The following is a 26,527-nucleotide window of genomic DNA, read 5'->3' as shown; positions in this document are numbered from 1 at the left end:
GGAAAGCTGAACGCAGGTGGAGAAAGAATAGACTCCAGGTTCACTATGACATCTATAAAGAGAGACTTTACAGATATAACTTACAACTGAAAAATGCAAGAGAATCTTTCTTCTCAGAGATCATCAAGAAAAACATTAATAATGCTCACAGTCGACAGGTTAACAAATCCTCCTGTGTCCGTGGCTTCTGAACTCCACTCCACCAGGGCCTGCAATGAATTTGCTAACTTCTTTACTGAGAAAATCCTAAAAATTAGAGGATCAGTTTGTACATCCACACCAACTCTAGAACCAAAGCCATATTCAGCTGGGACTTATCCTGACAAAATGTCCCAATTCAGCCAAATAAACCACAAAAGCTTAGAGCAGATCATTCAGCAGCTAAGTTCCTCTTCATGCTGCCTTGATGTTCTACCCACAGTTTTCCTTAAGAAAGTTTTACCTGACATAGCGTCTGAGTTGACTCAGATAATAAACACGTCCCTTCTGTCAGGTGTTTTCCCCCAGTCCCTAAAAACAGCAATTATCAAACCACTGCTGAAAAAGAACAATTTAGACAAACTGCTACTCCAGAACTACAGGCCCATCTCAAACCTCCCCTTTATCAGTAAGATTATTGAAAAAGCTGTATTTCAACAATTAAACACCTTCTTAACAACGACCAGCCGATTTGATGTTTTCCAGTCAGGCTTCCGTGCTCACCACAGTACAGAGACGGCCCTTATCAAAGTGTTTAATGACATCCATATAAATACAGATTGTGGAAGAACCACCGTGCTGGTTCTATTGGACCTCAGTGCAGCATTTGATACTGTCGATCACTCCATTCTGTTAGACCGTCTGGAAAACTGGGTCGGCCTCTCTGGTACAGCTCTCAACTGGTTTAAATCCTACTTACAGTTTTTTTGGATTGCTTAAGCACGATTGTCAAAACAGGGCCCGTGTTTTCAAAACACTGCACACAATTAGCACAACCACACACCCAATTAGCAAAACACTACAGATCCTTTGCATAATTAAACACTCTTGTAAAAACTATACACTTCTGTTTAAAAACCACACTTTGTTACCATATGAAACACACACGTTTCACGTTATTATACTCAGTTTGCACGAGTTACACTCTGCTGTGATAAACCTAAAACACTTTTAGCACTTCTACTTCAATATGATTAGAGTTGGCTACCATCAACAAAGTACAAATATAATGTAAATTCACCAAACACTACACAAGACCAATGTTGCAGACTGAAGAAACTCATTTATTTCTCAACACGCCCAAAATGTTGACATGGAGATTCATAATACTGTAACAAAATGTCACTTTACGTATTGTACTGTAAGTTTACTGTAAAAAAACAAAGCAAAACAAAAACTAGACATTGTCTCTTCGCCTAGCTGGATCTGGCCAGAGAATTTCATCAACATCGCAGGCAATGTTGTCATTAGCAAGACACCTTGGAAAGAAACGTCTTGAATGACGAATCCATCCTTGCATTGCTGCTACCTCCATCTGGTCACAGGCCTCCTCCATGGCTTGGATGAAGGGTACCTCAGCCTGGAGACAGAGATCATATACCTTCCACCGCCATGCCGAGAAAAACTCTTCTATAGGGTTGAGAAATGGAGAGTATGGTGGAAGATATAGGACGGTGAAATGCGGATGTTGCTGAAACCAGTTCTGAACCAGAGCAGAGCGGTGGAAAGACACATTGTCCCAGACAACAATGTATTGCATATGATCGATTTGATTTGATTTGCTGCTGTTATGTTGTGCAAGTGTTATATTACCCCCACGTTGCCCTGGGACATTGACTATAGACCTATAGACCAATGATGTTTCTTCCCCTCCTTCGTGTTCTCGACAGGTTGAACCCAGCCTCATCTACGTAAATTAACTCATGCTGGTTCTCCTCTCCATCCATTTGTAAAACTCTCTGAAGAACAGTGTCAGGCAAAATTGTGTTCAGTGTAGATCTAGTATACATATTACAGAACAGTAAAAGATTATGAGACAGTATGCAAGATCACAATGCTTAGGTGAATACATACCTCTGCATAATCATGCTGCAGTCGTTTTACCCTTTCGGAATTGCGCTCGAAAGGCACTCGATAATTTTTTTTCATTTGAATATGTTTTTTTATTAGGATGCGTGCCAGTGTTGATGTTGAGACCTGATGGATATTGTTGAAACTGACGTGGTTATTGACAATGTTAGCTTGGAGCTGATTGAGGGTTTTAGCATTGTTGGCCAAAACCATGTTTACTATCTCCCTTTTCTTGCTGTTCTGTGAACATAGGAGGCCTTCCCCCTCGTCGTTCCTGACCCTCAATCCTATGTAGAAAAAAAACACTACTAGATAATAGTACAGTAATTTCACAGGAAAAGGTAACAGAAGTGCTGATAGTGCATAGATAGTAAGCAGTTGCTGAAACCGTGCAGATGTTTTTGATATGATAATATTTTTACAATACCTATTTTCCAGTCGAAATGTTCTTATCACACTTGCCACTGTGTATCGGCTTAGATTTGGCTGTACTCGCAGTCCAGCCTCCCTCAGCGTCAGGCCGTGGTTGACAACGTGGTCAACCAGTGTTGCGCGGATCTCATTTGTCAGATTCGGTCCTCTTTGAGCACGTTCTTGTCTTTCTCTTCCTCTACCTCCAGCATGGCCTCCATCTCTTCCTCTTCCGTTGATTCCTCCTCTGTTGATTCCTCTTCCTCCCCTTCCTCCTTGTCCTTGTCCTTGTCCTTCTTCTCCACCTCGTCTTTCCATTGTGCTTGAAGACCGATGAACTCACCTGCTGCTTTTTATAGTGCTTATACACCTGATTGGTGTCTACAATTAAGCAAACAAGTGTTTGCACACCTGATGACTGTGTTGAATCAATTGGTTGGAAGGTGCGGTAATTTGACAGTCAGTGCTTTGGTATTGCAAGGAAGTGACTTCATAATACATTTGTGTGTGTAATGTATGTTAAGTGTGTTTAATGTTTTGCAAATCACTGTGTGTAGAGTTTTGCAACAAGTGTGAGGTTGACAATGTGCTTATAGTTGTGCAAATATGGGCTGATGTTTTGCTTCTTGAGTGTAAGGTTTTGCTAATAGTGTACTACTTTTAACTTTAGAGTGTAAGCAATCCAAAAAAACTGTAAAGGACAGGGAATTTTTTGTATCAGTAGGTAACTTTACATCAGAGATGACAAAGATCACATGTGGGGTTCCCCAAGGGTCCATCCTGGGTCCCCTCCTTTTCAATATCTACATGCTCCCTCTTGCTCAGATAATAAAAAACAACAACATCAGCTACCATAACTATGCAGACGACACACAGCTCTACATCACCATGTCACCAGGTGACTATGAACCAGTTCAAGCACTGAGTAAATGCCTAGAAGAAATCAATACGTAGATGTGCAAAAATTTTCTTCATTTGAATAAAAACAAAACAGAAGTAATAACATTTGGACCAATAGAGGAGAGATCAAAAGTTAGCACACAGCTTCAGCTGCTTCAGCTAAAAACCACTGATCAGGCCCGAAATCTGGGAGTAGTGATGGACTCAGGCCTGAACCTCCAAAAGCACATAAAGACAGTTACAAGGTCGGCTTTCTATCACCTGAAGAACATTTCTAGCTGGGTGCGATTTGCCGGGGGGGGATTTACCCCCCCCCCCTCTGCTTGTGACGTCCCCCCCTCTGGTCATTCATGTTTTATCCCTGGGGGGGATACATTCCTCCCCCCCCTCTGGTCTGAATTTAAAAATGTATATAAATTAGGGCTGACAGTTTTAACACGTAAGACCACAACGCCGACATTTTTTTTTTGTCGCCGTTAATCGCGTGTCAAAACACACACACCGTTCGCTAATGTTTTTCCCCGCCGCGCTCCCGCACTGTGTTTCTTTTACCCTCGGCGCTTTCCGTAGTTTCAAGAGAGCTAGAGACTGTAGCAAAACAGAGCCGTGCCCACTGTTGCACAGGCTGTTCATTTCATGCGACTTTGGGCTTCTTCTGTTCTAAAGGCGCTTGTAAATTTTATAAGTCACGGGTTGCGTTTTTATTTTTTTGGGCACGTTTCTGAAAGTGAAATCGCTTATTTGGGCTCTAAAATAAGTGACGAAACAGCGGTTATTAAGAGACCTGCCTGCACTAGACAGTATCCAGCTGAAATATCCCTCCGCCATAGGAGCCGACGGTAGTAAAGGCCACAGACATATATACGTAGACGCATCATAGGGCGCAGGTTCGCACGTCAACGTCACCGCCATATTGTAAGTGGCAGAAAAAAGTTGAGTTCTGTTATTGTGAACGTGAATCAGAGAAGATGCCTCATTCCTGCGCTGCAATAAATACACACACACACACACACACACACACACACACATATATATATATATATATATATATATATATATAGATAGATAGATAGATAGATAGATAGATATAGATATAGATATAGATAGATATAGATATATAGATAGATATATTTGTGTGTGTATGGGTTATGAATATAAGGATCAATTTGTTAAATCTAAACATTGTGGTCTTCATTATTTCATAAAACCGTATCACATGTGAACCTTTAGGAACAGACTTTTTGGGTGAGTATTAAAGACGTAAAATTAATAATATGAGAAAAAAAAGTCCTAGGTCAATAAAGTAAAAATAAACAAACAAACTCAAAAGTGATAATGTTATGATAAAAACATCATATTATGAGAATTAAGGGGGAACATTTCCAGAATAATCACAGTTTGCAGAATTATTTCACTCCTGGAGTAATAGGGCCAGGTTAGATTATTTTAAATATTTTTATTCTTTAGGAGAATAAATTCAGGAGAATGAAGCTAAAGGGATACGAAAATAAACTTGTAATATTACAAAAAAAATACTACGAATACAAAGTATATTCAGAGATTAAAGTCCCTCTGATACTGTTTAAGTGACTGAGTAACTGCAGATTTGCCACATTTAAGATGGCGGACGCTCTGACGCATCGCAGCAGAGGCAGAACCCGCCCAATGACGCGTCTTCTCTTATATTATGTCTATGGTAAAGGCAGACAGAGCAACTCTGCCCGTATTTTCTGCAGTTTACGGTGCAATAACCGGTGATAACTGCTCAAAGTAGATTACTTGGTGCAGATCACCATTTTAAGCAGAGGTTGGTTCTGAAGATGAGCTTTTAACACGCTGATAACATTGCAGAAACCCAACCCATAAATCGTACTTTAATGCTTATTAATTTGTTTTCTCTGTATTTGACAAACTAAGGCTGAATTACGTTGCCAAACGAAGGACCTGGAGTTACTAAACAGTTGCTAAACAGTCTCATTCAGGGTACTAAGCTCCTGCCCAGTTGCAAGCAAAGTGTAAGACTGGAATGACCTGGAGATTTAAAACCTTTTTCCAGGCTTAAACTGTATAAATATGGATATAAACAGCAAGCAAAAATATTGTTGGTGTGAAAGCTCAGAATTAGATGTGTGTGAGAGAGAGAGTAAAAAAACGAACAATAAAACTTATGACTTTATTGAAATGTAAATTTTTTATTAATGCCTAATACCATGTCTATCTTTGTTTAAGAGGCAAAAAAATATATTGGCATGGTCTTTATTTACAAATTTATTTACACATTGTGTACACATCAGGGCGTCATGATTAGTGATTTAGCCATCATAGTCCAGAGTTTAACATTTGGCACTAGGATGTTTTCATTCCAATTCTCAAAAGTGCTTGAAAAATCACAAAATAGAAATATTTTTTGTACAAGCATGTATTTTATTAGTGTCATTTATTGCAAAATTGCATATTAAAATGCCCAAACAGGCTAATACACTTTCAGAAATAAAAGGATAAAACATACAATTAATTTGCAATTAATCTCGAGTTACCTATCGACATTATGTGATTAATCGAGGAAATGATCCCCCCCTCTGTTTTTTTTGCAAATCGCACACTGATTTCTAGGATTAAAGGACTGATGTCTCAGCAGGATCTGGAAAAACTAATCCATGCGTTTATTTTTAGTCGAATAGATTACTGCAATGGTGTTTTCACAGGTCTGCCTAAAAAGTGGATCAGACAGCTGCAGCTGATCCAGAATGCTGCTGCCCGCGTCCTCACTAAGACTAAGAAAGTAGAGCACATAACCCCAGTTCTAAAGTCCCTACACTGGCTCCCTATATCTCAGAGAATAGACTTTAAAATACTTCTGTTAGTCTATAAACCCCTAAATGGCTTAGCACCTAAATACATCACAGACTTGTTATCGGTGTATCAACCATCCAGACCACTAAGGTCTTCTGGCTCCAGCCTGCTCTGCATACCTAGAACCAGAACCAAACACGGAGAAGCAGCATTTAGTTCCTATGCTCCACTTATCTGGAACAAACTTCCAGAAAATTGTAAAGGTGCGGAAAGCCTGAGTTCCTTTAAATCAAGATTAAAAACACATTTGTTTAGGATTGCCTTCAACTGTTCTAGTTAACTGAATCACCACTTTTTTGTTCTAATTTCTATCTACATTTTATTCCTACTTGCTTTTATTCTGTTTTAAAGGAGAAGTCCGGTCAAAATCAGAATTCAAACTGCTGAAAGTGCTTTAAATATAAAACTACTACATACTGTGCAAAACATTATACGTTTTTTTAATTATGAATAATTTTCATTTAATCATGTTTATGTGGAGGAATCCATCTTGGTCAAGAATAGTACTGTCACCTCCCATTTTTTGACGTCACTCGGCGGACCCGCAGTTGAGCAAGTTTCAACGCTTTGTTTGTCACGGCGCACTATTTTCCAAGATGGCGACGACTGGTGTTCTGTACGAAGCAGAGAGTGATGAAGTACTTAGTGACAGTGATGGGAGTTCCGTGGAGCTATCATCATCTGATAGCGATATGGATTTCTTTAGAAGAGTTTCTTGACAGAAACCGGACTTTTGACGGAATCCAGCGTACCCATTTCCAGTGCAAACTCAGTCGGGTCCTACAGTACATATGTATACACGTGTGTGTGCGCGCGCTCCGCCGCAGCACGGCTTTGCCGGCGCTGCAGCAGAGCGCACACAACCACACACACAGCGGAGGAGAGATCGCTGAAGTGACTTAAGTTATATATTTGCCCTCTAGTAAATAGGGCAGGTGGTCATTATTGTATAAATATTAAAATATAAGAGCGTTCCAGCACATGCTGGGGCGGAGGGATACCACATCACATGTGGTATCCCTCCGCCCCTCTGCTCGGTGACCATCCCCGCAAATTCTAAATAAAAAATTCTAAAATAAAAAATAACTTACCGAAAATCCTCGCTCTCATGTCATGTTCAAAACATTCTTCTTCAAAATGGTCGCTGCATATGACGTGTTTTCTCTCTGGCCAGAAGTTAGATGGCAAATCCGCTCTGTTCAAGTTGGCAATCCAGCAACAAGCCCGGTGGCTCATGAATCGGGAAGTTGAAATAAGCAATGTTTTTTCCACTTTTACCAGTTGTGTTGGAACATCCGATGGCCATGCACGTGGGCATTGTTGCTTCAGCAAAAGCTCTTGGGAATGTCAGTGGTGAAGTCCTCTTGAAATCCGAAAAAATTATTGATGATCGCAGCTGTGTAGAACGGCTCCTATTGACTTTGCATGGAAAGCGGAGAGAAATGCTGTCGCCGCTTCCGCTTTTCCACGCCCCAGGATGTGATGTCAAACGCCCCTTACTGCCCAAATATGGGCAGTAATGTCAGCCCCCATACACAGTGATTCAGACGACAATTTATGTTTTTATTTTATATTTATATTGATTAAAGATAAGTTCATTAAATAACCACAAACGTATTAGTTTTAGTTATAGCTAATGATACCCTGATTTTTCCTTGTTGACCGGACTTCCCCTTTAATTTGCTATATTTTAATCATGTAAAGCACTTTGCATTGTCCCTGTACTGAATTGTGCTATATAAATAAATTTGCCTTACCTTGCCTTGCTACGTGAAGCTAATCTCTGTGGCTCCATGCTAACTAAGGGGCGGCTGTCTGCTGGTTTTTTAACAGCACAGAACTGAGTCTCCAAATCTGACACCCTCGCCTCCAAAGCTACAAAAACACTACATTTATTACATGTACCATTATCACTAAAGGAGGCAGAGGAATAACTAAACATCAGACACAGAGCAGGGGTGAGGGGGAGATTTAGACAGAGATGGAGAAGCTGATGGAAGGATAGGGGAGAGCCATTGTGAGGCTAAAGCTAGGGTAGTCTAAGGCTAGGCTACCAACCTCTTACCATGCTGAGAAAAGCAAACCGTGTGAAACACGAGAAGTTCCCAAACATTAAGTGCAGCAACAGCAAAAGTTTTAAATTTGCATATGTGTTAGAATCGGATAGATGTCACAGCAAAGAAATTAAAGATAAAAACAAGAGTCTAGAACACCAAACCACAATCCAAACCGTAGCAACAGAAAACAGGAAGTTACACCTTACTGTAAACGGGAAGTGACATAATGAGCTCTGTGAACAGCCAGCATCTGTAGCAATGACTTCTTGTGTCTTGCCCTCCATGCGCAAGGTGTCAATGGTCGTCTTTTCGACAACTGTCAGGTCAGCAGTCTTTCCCAAGATTTTGTGACCCTTTAAGGGACACACATATACACACACACACACGCACACATATATATGTACGTGATGGAAGTATATATATTTATTTATATATATATATATATATATATATATATACATATACATACATACATATATATATATATATATATATATATATATATATATATATATATATATATATATATATATATATATATATATACATGCAGGAAAGGGGTTAAGAAAGTGGGGAAAACATGCGATTACTGGAGAAGGACTTTAACTCAGGATGGCTGCATTGAGGACTGTACCCATGTATTCCTGCATCACCAATGTGCCCATATTTAGTGTATTTTTAATCAAATTTTCCATCCTTACCACCAAAATTGTGTTTCCCCCCGTTTTCCTAATTGGCCAAGTCACTCCAATATATAAACATTGTTTTTATATTCTGCATTGTAGATTAATTTTTAGCTGCATTAATTCTTCTATTGTATTTTTCTCACAGACTCCTGGCAGAGTTTGAGCTGGGTGAAAAAAGTTTAACCTAGCCGTACCATGAAGACTCAGAAGTTCAGAGGCCTTACACCACCCTCACCTCCCTGCAGACATAAGCCAGGTTTCCTTCTACAAGGCAGGATAAAGAAGGACAGGATGATTCAAGGCAAGCTTCACATCCGTTCCATGCCTGGAGCATTCCTGGTGTTGGGGGTCATAGTGGTAGCTTTCGGCACTGCTCTGGCTGTAGCTGGCTATTGGCCCTATCAGTTTTCAAGATCATCTATTCTAGAAGATAAAGAACAGAAAAGCAAATCTGATTCAGAGCATTCTGGATGGAGTCTAAGTACCAAGGGGCTCTTTTCTACAGCTAGTCTACTAAATTGTGACCGCATGAAGCTCCTGGGGCCAGTCATCATGGGAGTCGGACTCTTTATCCTGATATGTGCATTCACTGTTCTGTATGAAAATAGGGACAGAGAGACTCAGATATTGCTAGCTCAAATGCGCAATGCTATCTGCTCTGTGTCAGCCGCTGTGCCCTCTGCTGGCCTCAGAGACTTAGCAGCAGCTAACTCTATGACCAAACACTATGAGTGGGTAAGCCGTCTGCCCACTGCTCATCTCAGTATCCTGAGTTTGCAGCAGCTGGCATGCTCTGAGCCCCTACTCCAAACTACCTACTCCATGGATCAGGAGAGCAGTGTAGAGGGCATCTATCAGCAATCAGTTCTTATAACTGAACCTCTTCATCACCATGAGTCAGTGCCTCTACCTTCACTGCCTTCATCCTGTTTTAACTCATGGAAACACTTTCAGGTAGGCAGTAATTCACAGACAGGGGCAGACCTAAGCAAAGGCAGTTTCCGTTTAAAGACTGCCCCAGTTTTCAAGCTCAATTCATGCCCTGTGTCTGCCAGATCCATGTCCAACCTAAAGTTGGAAGAAGTTGATATTGCAGCTGCGCAACACAGGCGCTGTCACAGTATGAGCTACATGACTAAGCCTTACATAGCCCAAACTGGGTTGAACTTTGAGAAAGAGCTATTCCCATTTGAAATTGATAATCAAACAAATCCACTCCAAATAAATAAAAACGAAACACGTTTCCAGGCTTGTATGAGGATCCCTTTGGAGGCAGCAGACGTAGAAGAGGACCAATTGCATGGAAGCTAGCCTCAACAATAATTGGTAAAAGGAAGACAATACCAGAAACTGGAGAATAAAGAGGACTCTGTGGACAAACTGCTGGACCAGTTGAAGCGACAGTGTTCCTTCTGGAGTTTTGGCTCTGTGCTATTCCATTAACAGCTGTTCCATACAAAGTCTTAAAAACCAAGAAGCAAAGATCATTTTTAAATTTCTGTTTTCAATTATTGGGACCAGAGAACAAAAGAAGTTGTGGAATCTTTTGAGTTTGGATAGATGTAAATATTTAAAGTTTTAAAGAAGAGGAGCAACACATTTCCCCTCCACTGCCACGCTAAAGCAAAGTTGAGGTATTGGAAAACAAGAAATTACCATGTCTTGCCAAATGAATGTGGTTATTTCCAGTAAAACATGCACAGCTAGTAAATGAATATTGGACCCTGTACAGGGGATTGGTGGTGTCATTACTCCAAACCAAATAACCACGACTCCTGAGGCTATAAAGTGCTAACAGCTTTAAAGAGTGCAAATATAAAAATATGTATTTGCTTATGTATTTACTTATATCCATTAAGACAATTGGAAAACAACACAGTATGTTACATTGGATTACATATGCAAACTAAACGTCTGTGTTAATTTCTTATTTGTACAGAGAACTTGTGAAATTTGTTACAACTTGGATCTTATTTTTTTCATGTTTTGCAAACATTTGTATCAGTCATGATAGTGTAATTTTGTCTATATTCTAAATGTTTTTAGTTTAAACAATTTAAACTGCTATTTTACATCTAAGTTGGAGTCGATACAGACATTTCACACCAAAAGACGTTCATCTCTGGGACACCAAACTTCTCTCTTTTCTGAACATTATGATAGCTAGACTATCCCAGGGCGTTTAAACCTTAATGTAATTGTTTTAAAAAACTGAACATTGCATCATCAGGCACCTGGAAATTGTATGCAAGGATTATTCATACTTGTGTCTACAATCCTTTTCCTTAGCAAATTTCTTTCAGGTGTCTTAGATGTGTTGTAAAGGTATAATTGATAACACATTAAAAGTAATGCTAGTAATGCTTGTTCCTGAGCAGCACGGGGAGGGAGGGTGGAAGCTAAACCCTCTGATCACGGGACATAATATTATTACCTACAGCTCTCCAAAAATAGCAAAATAATATAAAATATGTTATTCATAATTTCAGTCGACATGTAAGGTAAAGATGCTGGAAATATAAAGTAATTGTATGACTTACTCATGAACTGGTTCCAGAATCAGCTGCTGTTCGTCTTTGTCCTCTTCAAAACCCAAGTAAAAGTCAGAATATTCCTGTTATGCCAGAAACCTGTTTGATTATGATTATTATCATTAATTATAATTTGCTATTATAATTTTAATAATAGGTCATTCAAATGGTAGCTATAACACATATAGTTCAAACGGTTGTGATCCCAGGGCTATAAGCTTGTAATGATTTATACCAATAATGCATTTATTAATTAGCTGTTATGAACTCATTTATGCTGGAACAGGGTGATCTGATCGGTTTCTGAGTGATGAGAATTATCCAACAAGCGTTGATAACTCAAATTATAACTGAAATTAGAGTTTAATCCTTACTCCTTTACCACAAACCAATGAAAATGTCTCTGTTGATTTCAGATGTTAACTCAAAAAAGAGGTAATTCTGTATCCTGAAAGACTATGCAACTCTGGATCAAAATAAACACAAACAATTACTATTCCACACATTATTATTTATTAAACCAAAACAATGCCCTGTTACAGTATTTATTCTAATTAAATAACCTAGGAAACTCTACTCACTACTAAAATAAACATGCAAAAGAAAATAAATGAAAATAAACAAGTCAAAAATTGATTAAAATGAGAGGTAGCAATTCTTAGTTCAACTCACAGTTGTTTAAAGATCACATTCAAGACGCCGGCACTTGACGTAGCAGCATTGAAAGACAAAATAGCTTTGAGAAACCAGATAGCCGCTTAGCTACTCTGCACCTTCCCAAGATGGCAACTTATGACGACACATAACCTACGACCTTGCGTGATGCATGAGGGGGAGGTCTTAATGACGTATTTAGTGCCTACACTAGTGAGGGGTGTGCCTTGACCAGAAAGGCGGTCTAATCCTGAATAAGGAATTCAAAGAAAGTGTGCGAAATGGAAAAGGGATGCACAAAGAGATTCAACTGAAGATAAGGGAGAAGAAAAAGTGAAGATTGGCTCACGGCGGAGCCAGGGTGTAACCAACCAAACACAGCAGAATCACTTACAAAATTGCATGCACATACATCAGAAATATCCAGCAGTTAAAACAAACTCCGTCTTGGAGTAATCAAGCATTAAACTAAATCATAATAGGTTCTGCCCAGTCACAAAATATATCACCTTATGGGTGAAAAGAGAAATAAAAGGGAAATCTTTCTTTACTCTGACGTTGCCTCAGCGGGTGTCCTGTTTTCGCGTCCGCAAATCTGTGGTTTCAGCAGCTTCGGCAGTGCTGGTCCGTCGGGCAGCGAGGAACGGGAGGAAAATCCTTTCGGTCTCTGGACGTTTTAGACGCTTTGTTTGGCCTAAACAATAGCGTGGTTCTCGACGATCACTGGGAGATAAGCAGCTCTCAGTCTCTGATCGAAGTGAATTCAAAGTACTTTTTAAAGTCGACCTCCTGCATGGGCAAGCAGCAATGGGTTTGCTTCGGAAGTTCTCGGCATTTTGACCGTATTGCATGATGGGAGTCAGTGGCCATTTTGACCATATTACATCATGGGAAATATGGTCTGTCACGTCATGAAATGGCATAACATTTCTCTATCTCAGCATCACTCTCCCTCATAATTTCTTCCAAAGCCTCCTGAATGGTACATTTCCTCTTCTGTGTCATCACGACTGCAGATGTTCTCCGAAAAATCCACACCGCTGAAGAGGTAATCTAAAACAACAAACCGTCTGCGTCTGCTGCGTGCGTAATACAGCACGTGCGCAAAGCAGCTGTGGCTGTGATCTGTACAGTCTCCGGTACGCACAGCAATTAGGTCACTGAGACACATTGGAAAAAGACCTGCTATACCTTGTTGGAAAGGCCAGAGTCTGTAGTTTGCAACAATACCAGCCACGGGGGGATGGGGCGGAGCATGTCAGGGCAATAAGCATTTCTCTGAGGGTCAGCAGTTTTTTATAGACCCAGCTCACCATCCACTCCCCCAGCTATCAGTCACACCTGTTGGTCACTAATTAGTCAGAACTCACTCCACCTGCCAGCCTCCCTACAAAAGCCTCCCTCAGTCTTCTTTTCCCTGCCGGTTTGTCATCAGACTCTACTCTCTTCACGCCTGTCAACCTGGTTTCCCCTTGCTTGCTGCTGGAATCCTGCCACCTCTAAGTCTCTGCCTGTTGCTGGATTTTCCTGTCTCACCTCTGAGTTTCTAGTTAGGCCTCTGCTCGCTGCTGGACTAATCTGCCACCTCTCTGCTTCAACCCTCTGCTAGCTGTTGGATATTACCTGCCTCACCTGTGCTTCAGCTTCTGGATTATTCTGCTACCTCTGAGTTTCTAGCCTCTGCTAACTGCTGGATTACTCTGCCGCCTCTGAAATTCAAGTAAGGCCTCTGTTAACTGTTGGATTTTCCTGTCACCTCTGAGCTTCAGTAGGCCTCTGCGAGCTGCTGGGTCAATAAACTCTCAGTAATAATTCCCTTGTGTGTGGTGTGCTTTCTGGGTTCAACATTAAAAAATCATGACAGCACGAACTGGCCAAAAGATGAACCCAAGCCCCACACGGGGCTTACCTGCGGGAGTTGATGACCCGGTAATCCTGGAGTACGTCGAGAGGTGAAACCGCCTCTGGAGGGAAGCATGGCCCAGGAAGTCAGCACAGGCACCGTGCAGGGAGGCTGCTCTGGTGAGCAGAGAGGATTGCCAAAACCTTTTCCTCATCGTCTTGGTCACCATCTCTATGACCCTCAGCTGGTCCCTCAAGTTCGGCTTAAGATGTGCAAGCTTACAGTTTCACTAGCCCAAGCCCCACACATCGAGGAGACCCAGCTGTGGGACTTTTTCTACGATGACCGAGACGACCTCCTTCCCTGCTGGCTTGCTGCTGCTATCTCCTCTGCAGCTCCAGCTGCCCCAGAAGCAGCCCCTGCTTCGCCGTCTGAATCCTCCCAGCGTAGACTCCGGGCATGCCGGCGCAGGATTGCGGCCGAGGGCTCCTCTTCTCCTCTGTCCGAGGTCGTCGAGGGTTCCACTCTGCCTCAGTCCGAGGTCGTCGAGGATTATGCTCCGCCTTAGTCCGAGGCCGCTGATGGTCCTGCTCTGCCTCAGTCCGAGGTCCCTGTTGGTCCTGCTCCGCCTCAGTCCGAGGCCGTCGAGGGCTCCGCTCCGCCTCAGTCTGAGTCCGCCTCTGGTTCCCCTCCGCCTCTGGTTCGTCTGCCGGGGTCGCCATCCGCAACACCTGCCTCTGGTTCATCTGCCGGGGTCGACATCCGTGACACCCGCCTCTGGTTCGTCTGCCGGGGTCACCATCCGCGACGCCCGCCTCACTGCAAAAAATGTGTCGCACTGCAAAAAGGTGTGCAGTCTTTTGTTCTAGAAGAATGATGGCAACGTTGTGAGGCACAAGCACTGTTAGTTCCGAATAGCCCATGATGTTGCATGATGCTAATACAGCCTGCTCAGCTGCAGCCACTTCTCTAAGACAGCCAGGTAGTCCTGCTGCAACTGGGTCCAGCTTTCCAGAATAATAGGCTACTGGTATCAACTTCCCACCATGGTCCTGCACGAGGACAGAGGTCATGCATCCATGTCTTTCATCAACAGCCTGAACAAAGGGTTTTCTGGGGTCCGGAAGTAGGAGCCCGCTGTAAAGCTAATTTAAAGCAAAAGCAGACTCAGCCTCAGATGTCCAAGTAAGCTTATCAGCAGGTTGAAGACCTTTCCCATGCATGATGGCACTTAGAGGAGCTTCCAGGCATAAGTAATTTGGAACAAAGTTTCTGCAGTAAGATGTCAATCCCAAAAAAGACAGAAGCTCCTTCTTTGTGACAGGCTTAGGGATGTTTTGAACTGCAGCCACATGTTTAGGTGATAGGGTCCTGCCCTCTGAAGAGATGTGATGACCCAAAAAGGTCACTTGAGGTTGCACAAACTGCAGTTTAGATAGAGAAGCTTTGTGTCCCTCAAAATAGGGGTGTTTTAACTCCGCAACTGTGTCTTCTTCACATTGCTCCTTTGTGGGACTACAAAGAAGAATGTCGTCAATATACTGGACCAGCGTAGAACCTGGACGGAGTTGCAGAGAGTCCAGACTAGCCTTCAAAGCTGCATTAAAGATAGTCGGACTTTCTGTGTAGCCTTGGACCAGATGTGTGAAAGTGTAAGGTTTCCCTTCATACTGGAAACAATACCAGTACTGTGAGTCCTTGTGGACTGGCACACTGAAGAAACCATTGGACAAGTCGGCAACAGAGAAAATTGCAGCATCCAAAGGAAGCTGTGACAAACTTGTGGTAGGGTTCGGCAGTATGGGCGTTCGTCCAATTATAGCTGAATTCACCCTTTGCAAATCTAGGATGAATCTCCACTCAACAGGCTTAACCTGGTCTCTCACCTTTTTCAAGGGAAATAAAGGCGAACTAACGGCTGAATTTGAACATTCAACAATCACCCCTTCTTTTAAAAGTGATTCAAAAACAGGTCTGATGCCCTCAACTGCTTCCTGCCTGAGGGGGTATTGTTTCTCACAGGGTCTGTAATCTGATTTAGGGTTCACGATAACATGTTCACACCCTTTGATGAGACCAACATCTTATTTAGTTTTTGACCACAGTTCAGAAGGAACCTGGCACAGCAGGGGATGTGAAGTGACCTCAACTTCTGGAAATTGACCATGAGAAAGAAATGTTTCATTTTCTGGAACCAAATGAGCTGTTCTTTGACAGTGAACAGTACCGGTGAAAGGCCTTTTGTAAGCAGATAGTCTCTTTGAAAATAGAATGTTAGGATGTTGTGGTACCACAGTCCAATCACAAATTGTTTGACATTGTGAGACAAAATGTGTCAAGTCACTCCATTTCCCTTTGACAGGCTTTGATAATAGAATGTGTGGAATTCCATTTCCTTGAAAAATGCTAGCTGTTGAGGTAGCAAGTTCAAGGCAAGCGCAGCGTATTGAGAACTCCAATAAAATGTGGAAAAGGTTAGTTTCTCAGATGACACCTGAAACCAAGGCTCCTCAAAGTCTGCATCCAGGCCCAGTGACTTGTGTGCAGCTCAAATCAGTGGAGCTCTTATTCTCTAAAAGAGGGTTCACAAGCTTTTTGACTTCCTCCATCAACTGCCCACCAAACAGAGAGTTCTCAATCTTCCACTCATAGGCGTAAACCAAGTTCTGCGGGCTGTATTTCACAGCACTGACCAATGTCCGATCTCCAGTGCTCACCAGAACACCCTCTGATGTGGAGATCAACACGATTCCCAAATCAATCATTAAATCTCTTCCCAGCCAATTCACAGGGCACATGGGTGATAGCAGAAAACTGTGTTTAAAAGAACTCCCCTACTGTTACGCAGGTCAAGGGTTTTGTAAACTGCTCTTTCGTCATCTGACCCGAAGCAGATAACGCGAAAACTTGGGTTCCACTGAGCTGTGGAGGAATTTTAAACTCCTCTGCTCTGATAACTGATGATGTCGCTCCAGAATCAACCATAAAAGATATTCTGTGTCCATCAACCAATAGCTCCAATGTTGCTAAAGCCTTATCTTAAGTGAGCATAAGTCAGAACCAATTTCTCAAACCTTTTGTCCAAAAATAAAAGTGCTTCAGTCAATATGTTCCAGTGCACACACTCATTTTCAGCACTTTCAAGATTCCATACATTCGCCAAAGATTTCAAATCTGGTACTTCATTGTGAAAAGCAGAAGACTTTGTGTTGGCATTGTCGGGTGAAATTGTCTCTTTATCAGTCACAGAGACAACACTCCCTGCTTTGTTTGTGTCTGCGAGTGAGTGCAGCTTGTTATCTGCATGTGTGCGTGTGCTGCTTATGTGTGGAGACAGTGTGAGGGAAAGAAGGAGAGGGACAGATTGATGGAAAAGAAAGATAATTTTCAGTTCCCCTACGGGGGGACCGCTCGCACCCCTCCGGCTCACAGCGTCAATCGGCTTCCTGACGTTGCAAAGGGTGACCCTTACCAAGTAGACAATCTCTCCGCCAATGGCCTCTTTTCCCACACTGATGACAGACATCCTCCCTGGCGTTCTGGCCAGGGTTTCCCTCGGCCTCTTCCCCTTTGACCAATGTACTGGTACGTGGAGACTGCAGCCAGATGTAGTTCTTTATCAGTCTTGTCCTTCTTTGCTCTTCTTTGCTCATCCACCTGACTGGCCGCATGTCTGGTGTGTTTCCAGACCTCAGACAGTTTTGGTTGCTCAGCCCACCCCACGTAGGCTGCTTTAAATGGCTTGGCAACTTGTGGGAGAAGTCCGTTAATGACCGCATCACAAACCAGGGTTTCCCAAACAGTGACGTTGCCATCTAACCCCAGTGTAGAAGGCCTTGACTGTCCACTGTGGCGTGTGACACGTCAGTGGACTCGTCAGTGAACTCGTCAGCCTTTGCAGGTGTAAATGCTTGACATGTTGATTCTTGCGGGGAAAGCCTTCTTAATTTCCTCCCCCAGGCTGCTGACAGCATTTAAGAACTCCTAATTGTCCACATGATCTCCAGGCAGCTTGTCATAAATCTTTGCCAAATCAGTTGCTGTTAGTTTGCGTGCGAGAACCCTGCAAATCTCAGCACCTGTTGGACGCAGTTCCTTGCAGAAGTCAGTGAAAGCAGCGACAAAATTCTCACCACACAGGGTGGGATCAGGAAGAGACTTAGCATCCTCTTCAATGTTCTGTGGTGTCCAGGCCCTGAAAACCAGGTTTCCTCCATCCGGGCCCATAACTTCAACCATCGGATCACTGATGTTTGGGTAGCAGACAGGAGGTTTGCGGTCTTGTCTCATGTCGTAGGTGTGACCCGACCCAGTAGCACCTCCTGGTGTGTCGGCCTCAGGCTCTAAGGCTGCCTGCTGTGTGGGGGCAGATGCTGATGCAGATCCCCCAGGGTCAGAAGATGTGTCGTCGGGCTGGTGGTGGCTGCTGCACACTTGCTGGCCGTGCGGTTTGATTTGTGTTTCCCGTGGGCCAAAGGCATACGAGTCGAGACCGTAGTCCATCACGCTTGTGAGGGCACTCAGATCAGGCTACATGGAAGTAGAAGAGACAGGAGGGTTATAAGACAAATCCTGTTTAGGCCCGAGCAGCAAAGTTTTATATGGAGGAGGTCCTTTTTCTCTAGTGTGTGTGTGTGTGTGTGTGTGTGTGTGTGTGTGTGTGTGTGTGTGTGTGTGTGTGTGTGTGTTGCAGAAACACCAGAGTCAGTCTGGACATTAGGAACAGTAGAAGCGGAGGGGACAGAGCAATTGTCCTTACGACCACACACACATCCAGTCACATCCAGGCTCCCTGCTACTATGTTTTCTTTGCCGTCTCTCTGCTTCATCTTTCCAACATTCAAGGCATGGCCGATGTCTCCATATCCCCTATAGTTCTTCTTGTTTGACTCTCTTTTTTGTTTATAATTTATTTTCATGTACTTAGTTTTTTTCTTCAACCTTTTTTAGTACTGCAATATTAAATTAACCCCCTTGTGGGAAATCTGCATGTTTAATCCAATCATTTATGTATGTCATGCTTTCGGGCCCATACTTTTTCAGCATGAAATCAAACGTCTCACCCTGGGGCAAGGCTTGGCCCTGGAAACTTTGCCTTTGATCCATTATACAGACTTCTCTTTCCTCTTTTTTAATTTGATTTAATTTATTTTCAATGGACCTCCACGAGGTCGACCAACTAAATGAAAGGCTTCATACTTATCTCAACCCTTTTGTCCAAATATATATCTATCTATATATATATATATATATATATATACACATACATACATATAATTACAGCAGATCTAAAATAAAGTTATAGTGACGATGTGCAAAAACAGTGTCTGAATCACTGAGGGAGGTGATGACCGCAGGCAGGAATGATTTCCTGTGGCGCTCTGTGGTGTATCTGGGTAAGAGGAGTCTTCTGCTGAAGGATTTCCTCTGCTGAGCCCATGGACCTACAGGTGCTTGGATCCGGGTACTTACTTTATCGGCTGGTTGTGCTGTTCTTTTTACATCTCTCCTGGCAGATGAAGATGGCTGAGGATGCGTTGTTCTCTCCCTTTTCTCCTTCATCTTTTCTCTTTTTATCCCTCTTCTACCTTCTTGTTTCATAATTATCAAGATAGTGTCCATATAACATGAAATATTCACTGCATAAATTATAATAAAGCTTTTTGCATGTATAAATCAAGTTGAGCACTATGGCGAAAGCGTTAAGGCTCCGCTTGTGAAAGTAAAATCTGTTGCACTCAACAATTGTTATTGCCACATTGCCAGACAGAACACTATTAAAAAAAATTTAAATAAATGAAGAGGCCACAAGCTACTTCAACTTTTTTTGTCACCCTCCTCGAGGTCTTGTGAGTACTAAACTTGACAGAGTGGAACTGTGTGCATGCTGGCTCACCGCAGTTTAAGCAAAGACCTATTTATTAAAGAATGTTACATTATGATTTCCTCCTTTTTGTGCAAAAAAGATGCCCTCCTATGCCCTCCTAAAGGGGAAGAAGGGTACGGTTAAGAAATAATTTTAGCTGATGTAGTAGTTCGGTTTAAAGGGGTACTTTTGGTCCATGAGGCAGACACCCTGTCTACTTTTAAGATTAAGCTTAAAACTTTCAGGTTTGACAAAGCTTGTAGTTAGAGTGGCTTACGTTACCTTGAGCCATCTCTATAGTTATGCGGTACACCTGGTCTGGCGTTGTGTTAACTGTGACATCATCCAGGAAAGACAGATCATCCGCCATTACCATCTAATGTGGAACAGATTACTAGATCAATGTGTGCTTCTGTGCTTGTTTCTCTCTTGTTATGTCTCTGCTCTGTCTTCTCTAACCCCCAGTCGGTCGAGGCAGATGACTGTTCATACTGAGCCTGGTTCTGCTGGAGGTTTTTCCTTCCCGTTAATAGGGAGTTTTTCTTTCCACTGTCGCTTCATGCTTGCTCAGTATGAGGGATTGCTGCAAAGCCATGAACAATGCAGACGACTCTCCCTGTGGCTCTATACTTCTTCAGGAGGAGTGAATGCTGTTTGTCAGGACTTTGATGCAATCAACTGGGTTCCCTTATATAGGACATTTGTTGACCAATCTGTATAATCTGACTCAAACTGTATAATCTGATTGAATTTGCCTTTGTAAAATGTCAGGGTTGAGTTTTGACTTAGCCTTTTGTTTACTATTAGTTTTCAGTTTTTCCTCGTTTGGGTTTTAGTTAGTGATGTTACGTGATGTGCCGAGGCTTCGAGGCATGTGTCGAGTAATGGAGGGGGCGTTTCCGTAATGCGCGTATCGAAGCTTGCTTAATTTAGGGGAGGAGCCGAAAACGATGACGTCCGAAGCCTCGCTGCCCGGCTGTACCACGCGACTGCTTCGGAAAATGGCTCAGATTTTGGCGCGGGGTTTGACAGCTTTAAAAACCCCACATGCTCCATTCAAAATGTGGGTTGTTGTAGGGGAGTTGCGGTCAGTTGAGAGTGGATACAGTTTTGATAGCAGAGTTTGGATAGTGGTTATTTAGTTTGAGACAGTTAGTTTGGTGTTTGGAGAGTTTAGGAGAGTGATAGATAAATAGGAGATTTAGGAGTGCGAGGACAGGATAGGAGTAGGATGGAGCCGGCGAGAAAGAGGAGGATTTCCCCTATGTGGGAACATTTCGATTTGATAAGCCCTTACAAGGTAAGGAGAACTGAACATTTGCAGATGCATTAGGTTTGCTTATGAGGAACTGTATTTTTCACTGTTTCTTATTTTCTGTAAAGGTGAGGTGTTTATTGTGCTCCAAGGAGTTAGGGTACACTAATAACACCTCATCCATGCTAAAGCACTACCGTGCCTTGCATGAGAATAGGGAGGAAACTGGAGCTTCACCAGCCAAGGTATTTCATTACTATATTACAAACACACTATCACAATTTCGAGACGTCGAGAGGAGCCAGTTGAGGTGGCTCGGGCATCTGGTCAGGATGCCTCCTGGACGCCTCCCTGGTGAGGTGTTCCGGGCACGTCCCACCGGGAGGAGACCCAGGGGAAGACCCAGGACACGCTGGAGGGACTATGTCTCCCGGCTGGCCTGGGAACGCCTTGGGATTCCTCCTGAGGAGCTGGCCCAAGTGGCTGGGGAGAGGGACGTCTGGGCCTCCCTACTGAAGCTGCTACCCCCGCGACCCGACCCCGGATAAGCGGAAGACAACGGACGGACGGACGGACTATCACAATTTTTGCATGCTGATGTTTGCTTGTTGTGCAAATAAGGACAGGTAACACTGTATTTGTTCCCTTTTAACCAGCCACCAGAAAACAAGAGCTGGATGAAGCTCGAGTCTCCATGATAGTGAAGGATACCCAGCCTTTCACTATTGTGGATGACGTTGGATTCAGGACATTTGTGTCTAAGCTGGATCCCAATTATGTTCTCCCTACAAGGCAGGTATGTGTGGGTCCATACATGAAACAAATGACTACATTATTGTATGTGTCACAATTCAGCAATATATATATATATTTCTTCCTTTAGGCTCTGAAGGCCATGGTGGAGGCCAAATATGAGTCTGCTAAGGAGCACGCTAAGGCTAAAGTAGAGAAGGTGGCTGCTGTTAGCCTTACATCAGATATGTGGACATCCATCAACATGGATGCCTACCTGGCAGTGACATGCCACTTTGTGGAGGAGAACGAAAAGCTGAGCTCGGTGTTATTGGGAGTACAGGCATTCCCCCAGTCTCACACTGCTGAAAATATTGCTTGTGTGAAAGCCTCCCTGATGGAGGAATGGGGAATCTCAGGCAAGGTGACATGCATGGTCACCGATGGTGCTCCTAATATGGTGGCATGCGTGACAGAGCTGAAGCTTCGCCACCACATTTGTGTTGCTCACACCCTCAATCTTGTTGTGAAGAGGGCGCTTGACCAGCACCCTCTGGCCTCCGGGCCAAAGCAAGGAAGCTGGTTGGCTACTTTAGAAGCAGCACCACTGCTAAGGTATGCTCTTTTCTTTTATTCCAATATATAATGTTAATAGTTTGTCTGTACTCCTACTGCAGTGACTTAATGGCCTACTCTTCTGTATCTTTAAAGGAGAAGCTTACACAAGTGCAGCTTCAGCTGGGCATGCAAGCAACCAAGGTGATGCAGGAGGTGGAAACAAGATGGAACAGCACCTACTTGATGCTGCAACGTCTGGTGGAGTTGAGGGAGCCAGTAGGAGCGGCATTAGCTGGATTACACACTGACATTCCCTTTTTCACTGCCAGTGAGTTTGACATTGTTGTAGCATGCCTTTCTTTACTCTCTCCTTTCTATGACGCCACCACAGAGCTCTCTGCAGAAGAACACGTGTTGGCATTAAAAGTTATCCCCCTCCTGAAGATAATAGAGTCAGCCCTTCAGGTGGAAGACACCAAGTCGGCACCTGCAGTAGCAGTGGAAATAGGAGAGCAGCTCATCAGACAGCTCAGGGAGAAACTGCACATGCTCCAGTCAATGAGCATCTTGTCGCTGGCTACACTCCTGGACCCACGATTTAAACTTATAGCATTTTTCAGCAACACAAAAGCTGCTGCAGCAGTGAAGCGCTTGACTTCAGAGTGTGCCACCGTCATCCGACGGAACACAGAAGAGAACACTCACGAGATTCCCCAGGCTTCTACCTCTCAAGAATTCACTGGAGGTAATCTTTTATATTACATTTTGAGATTACTTATTCCTATTACAGCACTTACAAACATGACCTGTGGTTTCCATTTAGGTAGCAAACTTTGGCAAAGATTGGACACTAATGTCATGGAGGCAAAGAGGACTCAAAATGTGTCAGCAGATGCCACCGTAGAGGTCCAGCGCTACCTGTCAGAGGCAAACATAAGCAGGCTGGAGAACCCCCTGGAGTACTGGGCTAATCATCGGTCACCGTACCCCAATCTGTACGAACTTGCACTTATTTATTTATGCACCCCGGCATCATTTGTGCCATGTGAGCGTGTCTTTTTAAAGGCTGGAGAAGTAGTGTCAAAAAAGAGAAATCATTTGAAACCAAAAACTGTGGAGAAATTGTTGTTTCTTAATAAAAATGCGGGCTGCACAGTGGCGCAGTGGGTAGCGCTGTTGCCTTGCAGCAAGAAGGTCCTGGGTTCGAGTACACCCTTGGGTCGACTGTGGGACTGTGCAAAGTCCCACAGTCCAAAAACATGACTGTTAGGTTAATTGGTCTCTCTAAATTGTCCTTAGGTGTGAATGGTTGTATGTCTTGTTTGTCTCTCTGTGTTGCCCAGACTGGCGACCTGTCCAGGGTGTACCCCGCCTCTCGCCCAGTGAACGCTGGAGATAGGCACCAGCAACCCCCGCGACCCCATGAGGGATTAAGCGGTTTGGAAAATGGATGGATGGATAATAAAAATGCATGGAATCATCCAAGTTATACAAGCATTAGCCTATTCACTACCCCCTCCCTAGTTCCACAAGCACTTTCACTGTCCTCTGCCTGAATAAGCCCATGCCATTTTTCTAGAGTCACAGAAAAACATTATTACACAACATGCCATATCACATGACACTACTATTTTGGGAATAATTACACACAGAGAATACATTCAAACAATATTTTATTATACACGTGTATACATAATTTATGTAGACAAATGATTTCGTCCTACAACTTTTGTGAAGTCATTCCCAAGAGCCATAATAGACAAAAAAATCAATGCATCACACGTGTTAAGATACAGCTGGCTGTGATTATACACCTGGCCAGAAGGTGGTTTCGTGTGCACATGAAGCTTCAAGAAATGAACCCTTTCTCGAACCAGTTGGCTCAAGTGGTTCAATGCCTTATGAGGCTTCATCTCACCATCACTAGTTAGGCCCGAGCAGCGAAGCGCTGTGAAGGCCTATTGTATCTGTAGTGTTAATTATTAGGCCCGAGCAGCGAAGGCCTATTGTATCTGTAGTGTTAATTAGGCCCGAGCAGCGAAGCGCTGCAAAGGCCTATTGTATCTGTAGTGTTAATTAGACCCGAGCAGCAAAGCGCTGCGAAGGCCTATTGTATCTGTAGTGTTAATTATTATTAGGCCCGAGCAGCAAAGCGCTGCGAAGGCCTATTGTTTCTGTGTTGTTTCTTATTATTAGGCCCGAGCAGCGAAGCGCTGCGAAGGCCTATTGTATCTGTAGTGTTAATTATTATTAGGCCCGAGCAGCAAAGCGCTGCGAAGGCCTATTGTATCTGTAGTGTTTAATGAGGCCCGAGCAGCGAAGCGCTGCGAAGGCCTATTGATTCTGTGTTGTTTCTTCTTCTTATTATTATTATTATTATTAGGCCCGAGCAGCGAAGCACTGCGAAGGCCTATTGTATCTGTAGTGTTAATTTTTAAGCCCGAGCAGCGAAGCACTGCGAAGGCCTATTGTATCTGTAGTGTTAATTATTATTAATCTGCCACCCTAAAGAGGGGCCTTTTTGGGGACTTTATCACATTCAAAAACTCACCAAACTTTGCAGATGCATGGTGACTGTTTAAAAATTTTGTATTTTAAGGTCGTCACAAAAATCAAAAGAAAAATGCCTTAACGGCGCCACCTCGCAATTTTCAAAGGACCCTTTGCTATTCACTTACTTCATCGTAGAGACATGAGATTTGTTACAGTTGTAGAGCTTAACAAGACGCTCAGAATTTACAATTAATGTCATAGTGCAAGTATCACAGGAAGTTGGCCATTTTAGATTGAAGGTCGTAATTTGACCAAATTTTCTAGGTTTACAGCATTGGTATATGATCGAACTTGTCCTAGAGATTTTGAGCGAGCGGCTTAAAACTCGGGCAGTCTGATCATAAGGCATGGCCAATTAAAAGTTATCAAAACGGTTACTTTTACATTATTACTTTTGGGTGTGTATCCACCAATTTAGATGTCAAACTTTTATAAAAGCTGTCTTAATGCAAGAAACGAAACCCTTAAACACATGAAATAACAATTAACTTTAAATAGCTAAAAAGGTTTTGTTAACTTTTCATGGGGGGTTAGCAGGGGTCAAAGTTCACCTACTCGCCATGAAACACAAAACTGTTATATTTCATACACAAAAACTCACAGAGCCACCAAACTTTCAGTAGTTGATCACCACTAGGTCTCCTACAATATCCAATGGTCAAATGATGACATTGCTTACCCCTCTGAGCTAATCAACATGAAACTGTGTCCACAGACAGAAGACATGTTGCTGTGTTGTGGATTCCAGGCCCAACTGGATTCCATGTAGCAGTGCGGCGTGGTGGTGTGGCGAAGTCACCTGAAACGCCGCTGCCATATGTCCAGACTTCCCTAGGATATTAACAAATTTAATAAAAAGTAACTTAAAATTACCTTAAAAGGACAACATTTTTAAAAGTCAAAAGGCTTATTTAATGCTTTGAGAACATCTCTTCTATTCGGCTACAAAATCGACCAAAACAGGATGATCTTTTAAGCTATAAGACCATTTTTAAGATGTCAATACATAGATTTTAAGCTGGTGGGTCGCCACTGCCTCCGGTGGCCAAATGCATCGCTGCATCAACTGATCTGCACCAGTTTAATCTCGTCATGGCAAAATTATTTTTTCTCCTCATGTGTGGCCCTAATACTCCATCGTAAGAACACCGCTGCCGTTACTACAATATCCAATGGTCAAATGATGACATTGCTTAGGCCACGCCCCCTGACAACAGGAAGTGTCATGTTTTATTGTTAACAGTCGCTATGTTACCCCTCTGAGCTAATCAACATGAAACTGTGTCCACAGACAGAAGACATGTTGCTGTGTTGTGGATTCCAGGCCCAACTGGATTCCATGTAGCAGTGCGGCGTGGTGGCGTGGCGAAGTCACCTGAAACGCCACTGCCATATGTCCAGACTTCCATAGGATATTGACAAATTTAATAAAAAGTAACTTAAAATTACCTTAAAAGGACAACATTTTTAAAAGTCAAAAGGCTTATTTAATGCTTTGAGAACATCTCTTCTATTCGGCTACAAAATCAACCAAAACAGGATGATCTTTTAAGCTATAAGACCATTTTTAAGATGTCAA

The 26,527-nt window shown here is 42.9% G+C and overlaps 3 protein-coding genes across 3 annotated transcripts; 2 read left to right on the top strand and 1 right to left on the bottom strand.

Annotated features, from left to right (window-relative positions):
- The first annotated feature begins 8,909 nt into the window (after positions 1-8,909).
- On the top strand, positions 8,910-11,576 carry LOC105922487 (transmembrane protein 200A-like). The gene has a single exon (XM_021314088.2). It carries the CDS (start codon positions 9,152-9,154, stop codon positions 10,265-10,267), a length of 1,116 nt encoding a protein of 371 aa, XP_021169763.2. The 5' UTR covers positions 8,910-9,151; the 3' UTR covers positions 10,268-11,576.
- A 5,870-nt stretch (positions 11,577-17,446) lies between these two features.
- On the bottom strand, positions 17,447-19,585 carry LOC118565518. Its single transcript, XM_036145939.1, has 2 exons — positions 19,457-19,585; positions 17,447-18,514 (listed from the first exon to the last, which is right to left on the bottom strand). Exons 1-2 carry the CDS (start codon positions 19,583-19,585, stop codon positions 17,969-17,971), a joined length of 675 nt encoding a protein of 224 aa, XP_036001832.1. The 3' UTR covers positions 17,447-17,968.
- Positions 19,586-21,616: 2,031 nt separating this feature from the next.
- On the top strand, positions 21,617-23,419 carry LOC118565519 (zinc finger BED domain-containing protein 1-like). The gene is made up of 4 exons (XM_036145940.1): positions 21,617-21,901; positions 21,989-22,452; positions 22,549-23,140; positions 23,219-23,419. The coding sequence occupies exons 1-3, from the start codon at positions 21,800-21,802 to the stop codon at positions 22,598-22,600; spliced, it is 618 nt and encodes a 205-aa protein (XP_036001833.1). The 5' UTR covers positions 21,617-21,799; the 3' UTR covers positions 22,601-23,140; positions 23,219-23,419.
- The last annotated feature ends 3,108 nt before the right edge of the window (positions 23,420-26,527 follow it).

Source organism: Fundulus heteroclitus, chromosome 13 (genome assembly GCF_011125445.2).
Source record: "Fundulus heteroclitus isolate FHET01 chromosome 13, MU-UCD_Fhet_4.1, whole genome shotgun sequence".
In the NCBI taxonomy this organism is placed as follows: domain Eukaryota; kingdom Metazoa; phylum Chordata; class Actinopteri; order Cyprinodontiformes; family Fundulidae; genus Fundulus; species Fundulus heteroclitus.
The sequence above is the reverse complement of the archived record's forward strand: the minus strand, read 5'-3'. Positions and strand labels throughout refer to the sequence as shown.

What these genes read in the sequence shown, in the direction of transcription:
- LOC118565519 (XM_036145940.1), top strand. Translation starts at nt 21,800, where the DNA reads ATGATAGTGAAGGATACCCAGCCTTTCACTATTGTGGATGACGTTGGA. An exon ending in ATGTTCTCCCTACAAGGCAG is followed by an intron (nt 21,902 to 21,988) that starts GTATGTGTGGGT and finishes TTCTTCCTTTAG; the next exon opens with GCTCTGAAGGCCATGGTGGA. An exon ending in GAAGCAGCACCACTGCTAAG is followed by an intron (nt 22,453 to 22,548) that starts GTATGCTCTTTT and finishes GTATCTTTAAAG; the next exon opens with GAGAAGCTTACACAAGTGCA.
- LOC105922487 (XM_021314088.2), top strand. Translation starts at nt 9,152, where the DNA reads ATGAAGACTCAGAAGTTCAGAGGCCTTACACCACCCTCACCTCCCTGC.
- LOC118565518 (XM_036145939.1), bottom strand. Translation starts at nt 19,585, where the DNA reads ATGAAACAAGAAGGTAGAAGAGGGATAAAAAGAGAAAAGATGAAGGAG. An exon ending in CAGCACAACCAGCCGATAAA is followed by an intron (nt 18,515 to 19,456) that starts GTAAGTACCCGG and finishes ACTTCCATGTAG; the next exon opens with CCTGATCTGAGTGCCCTCAC.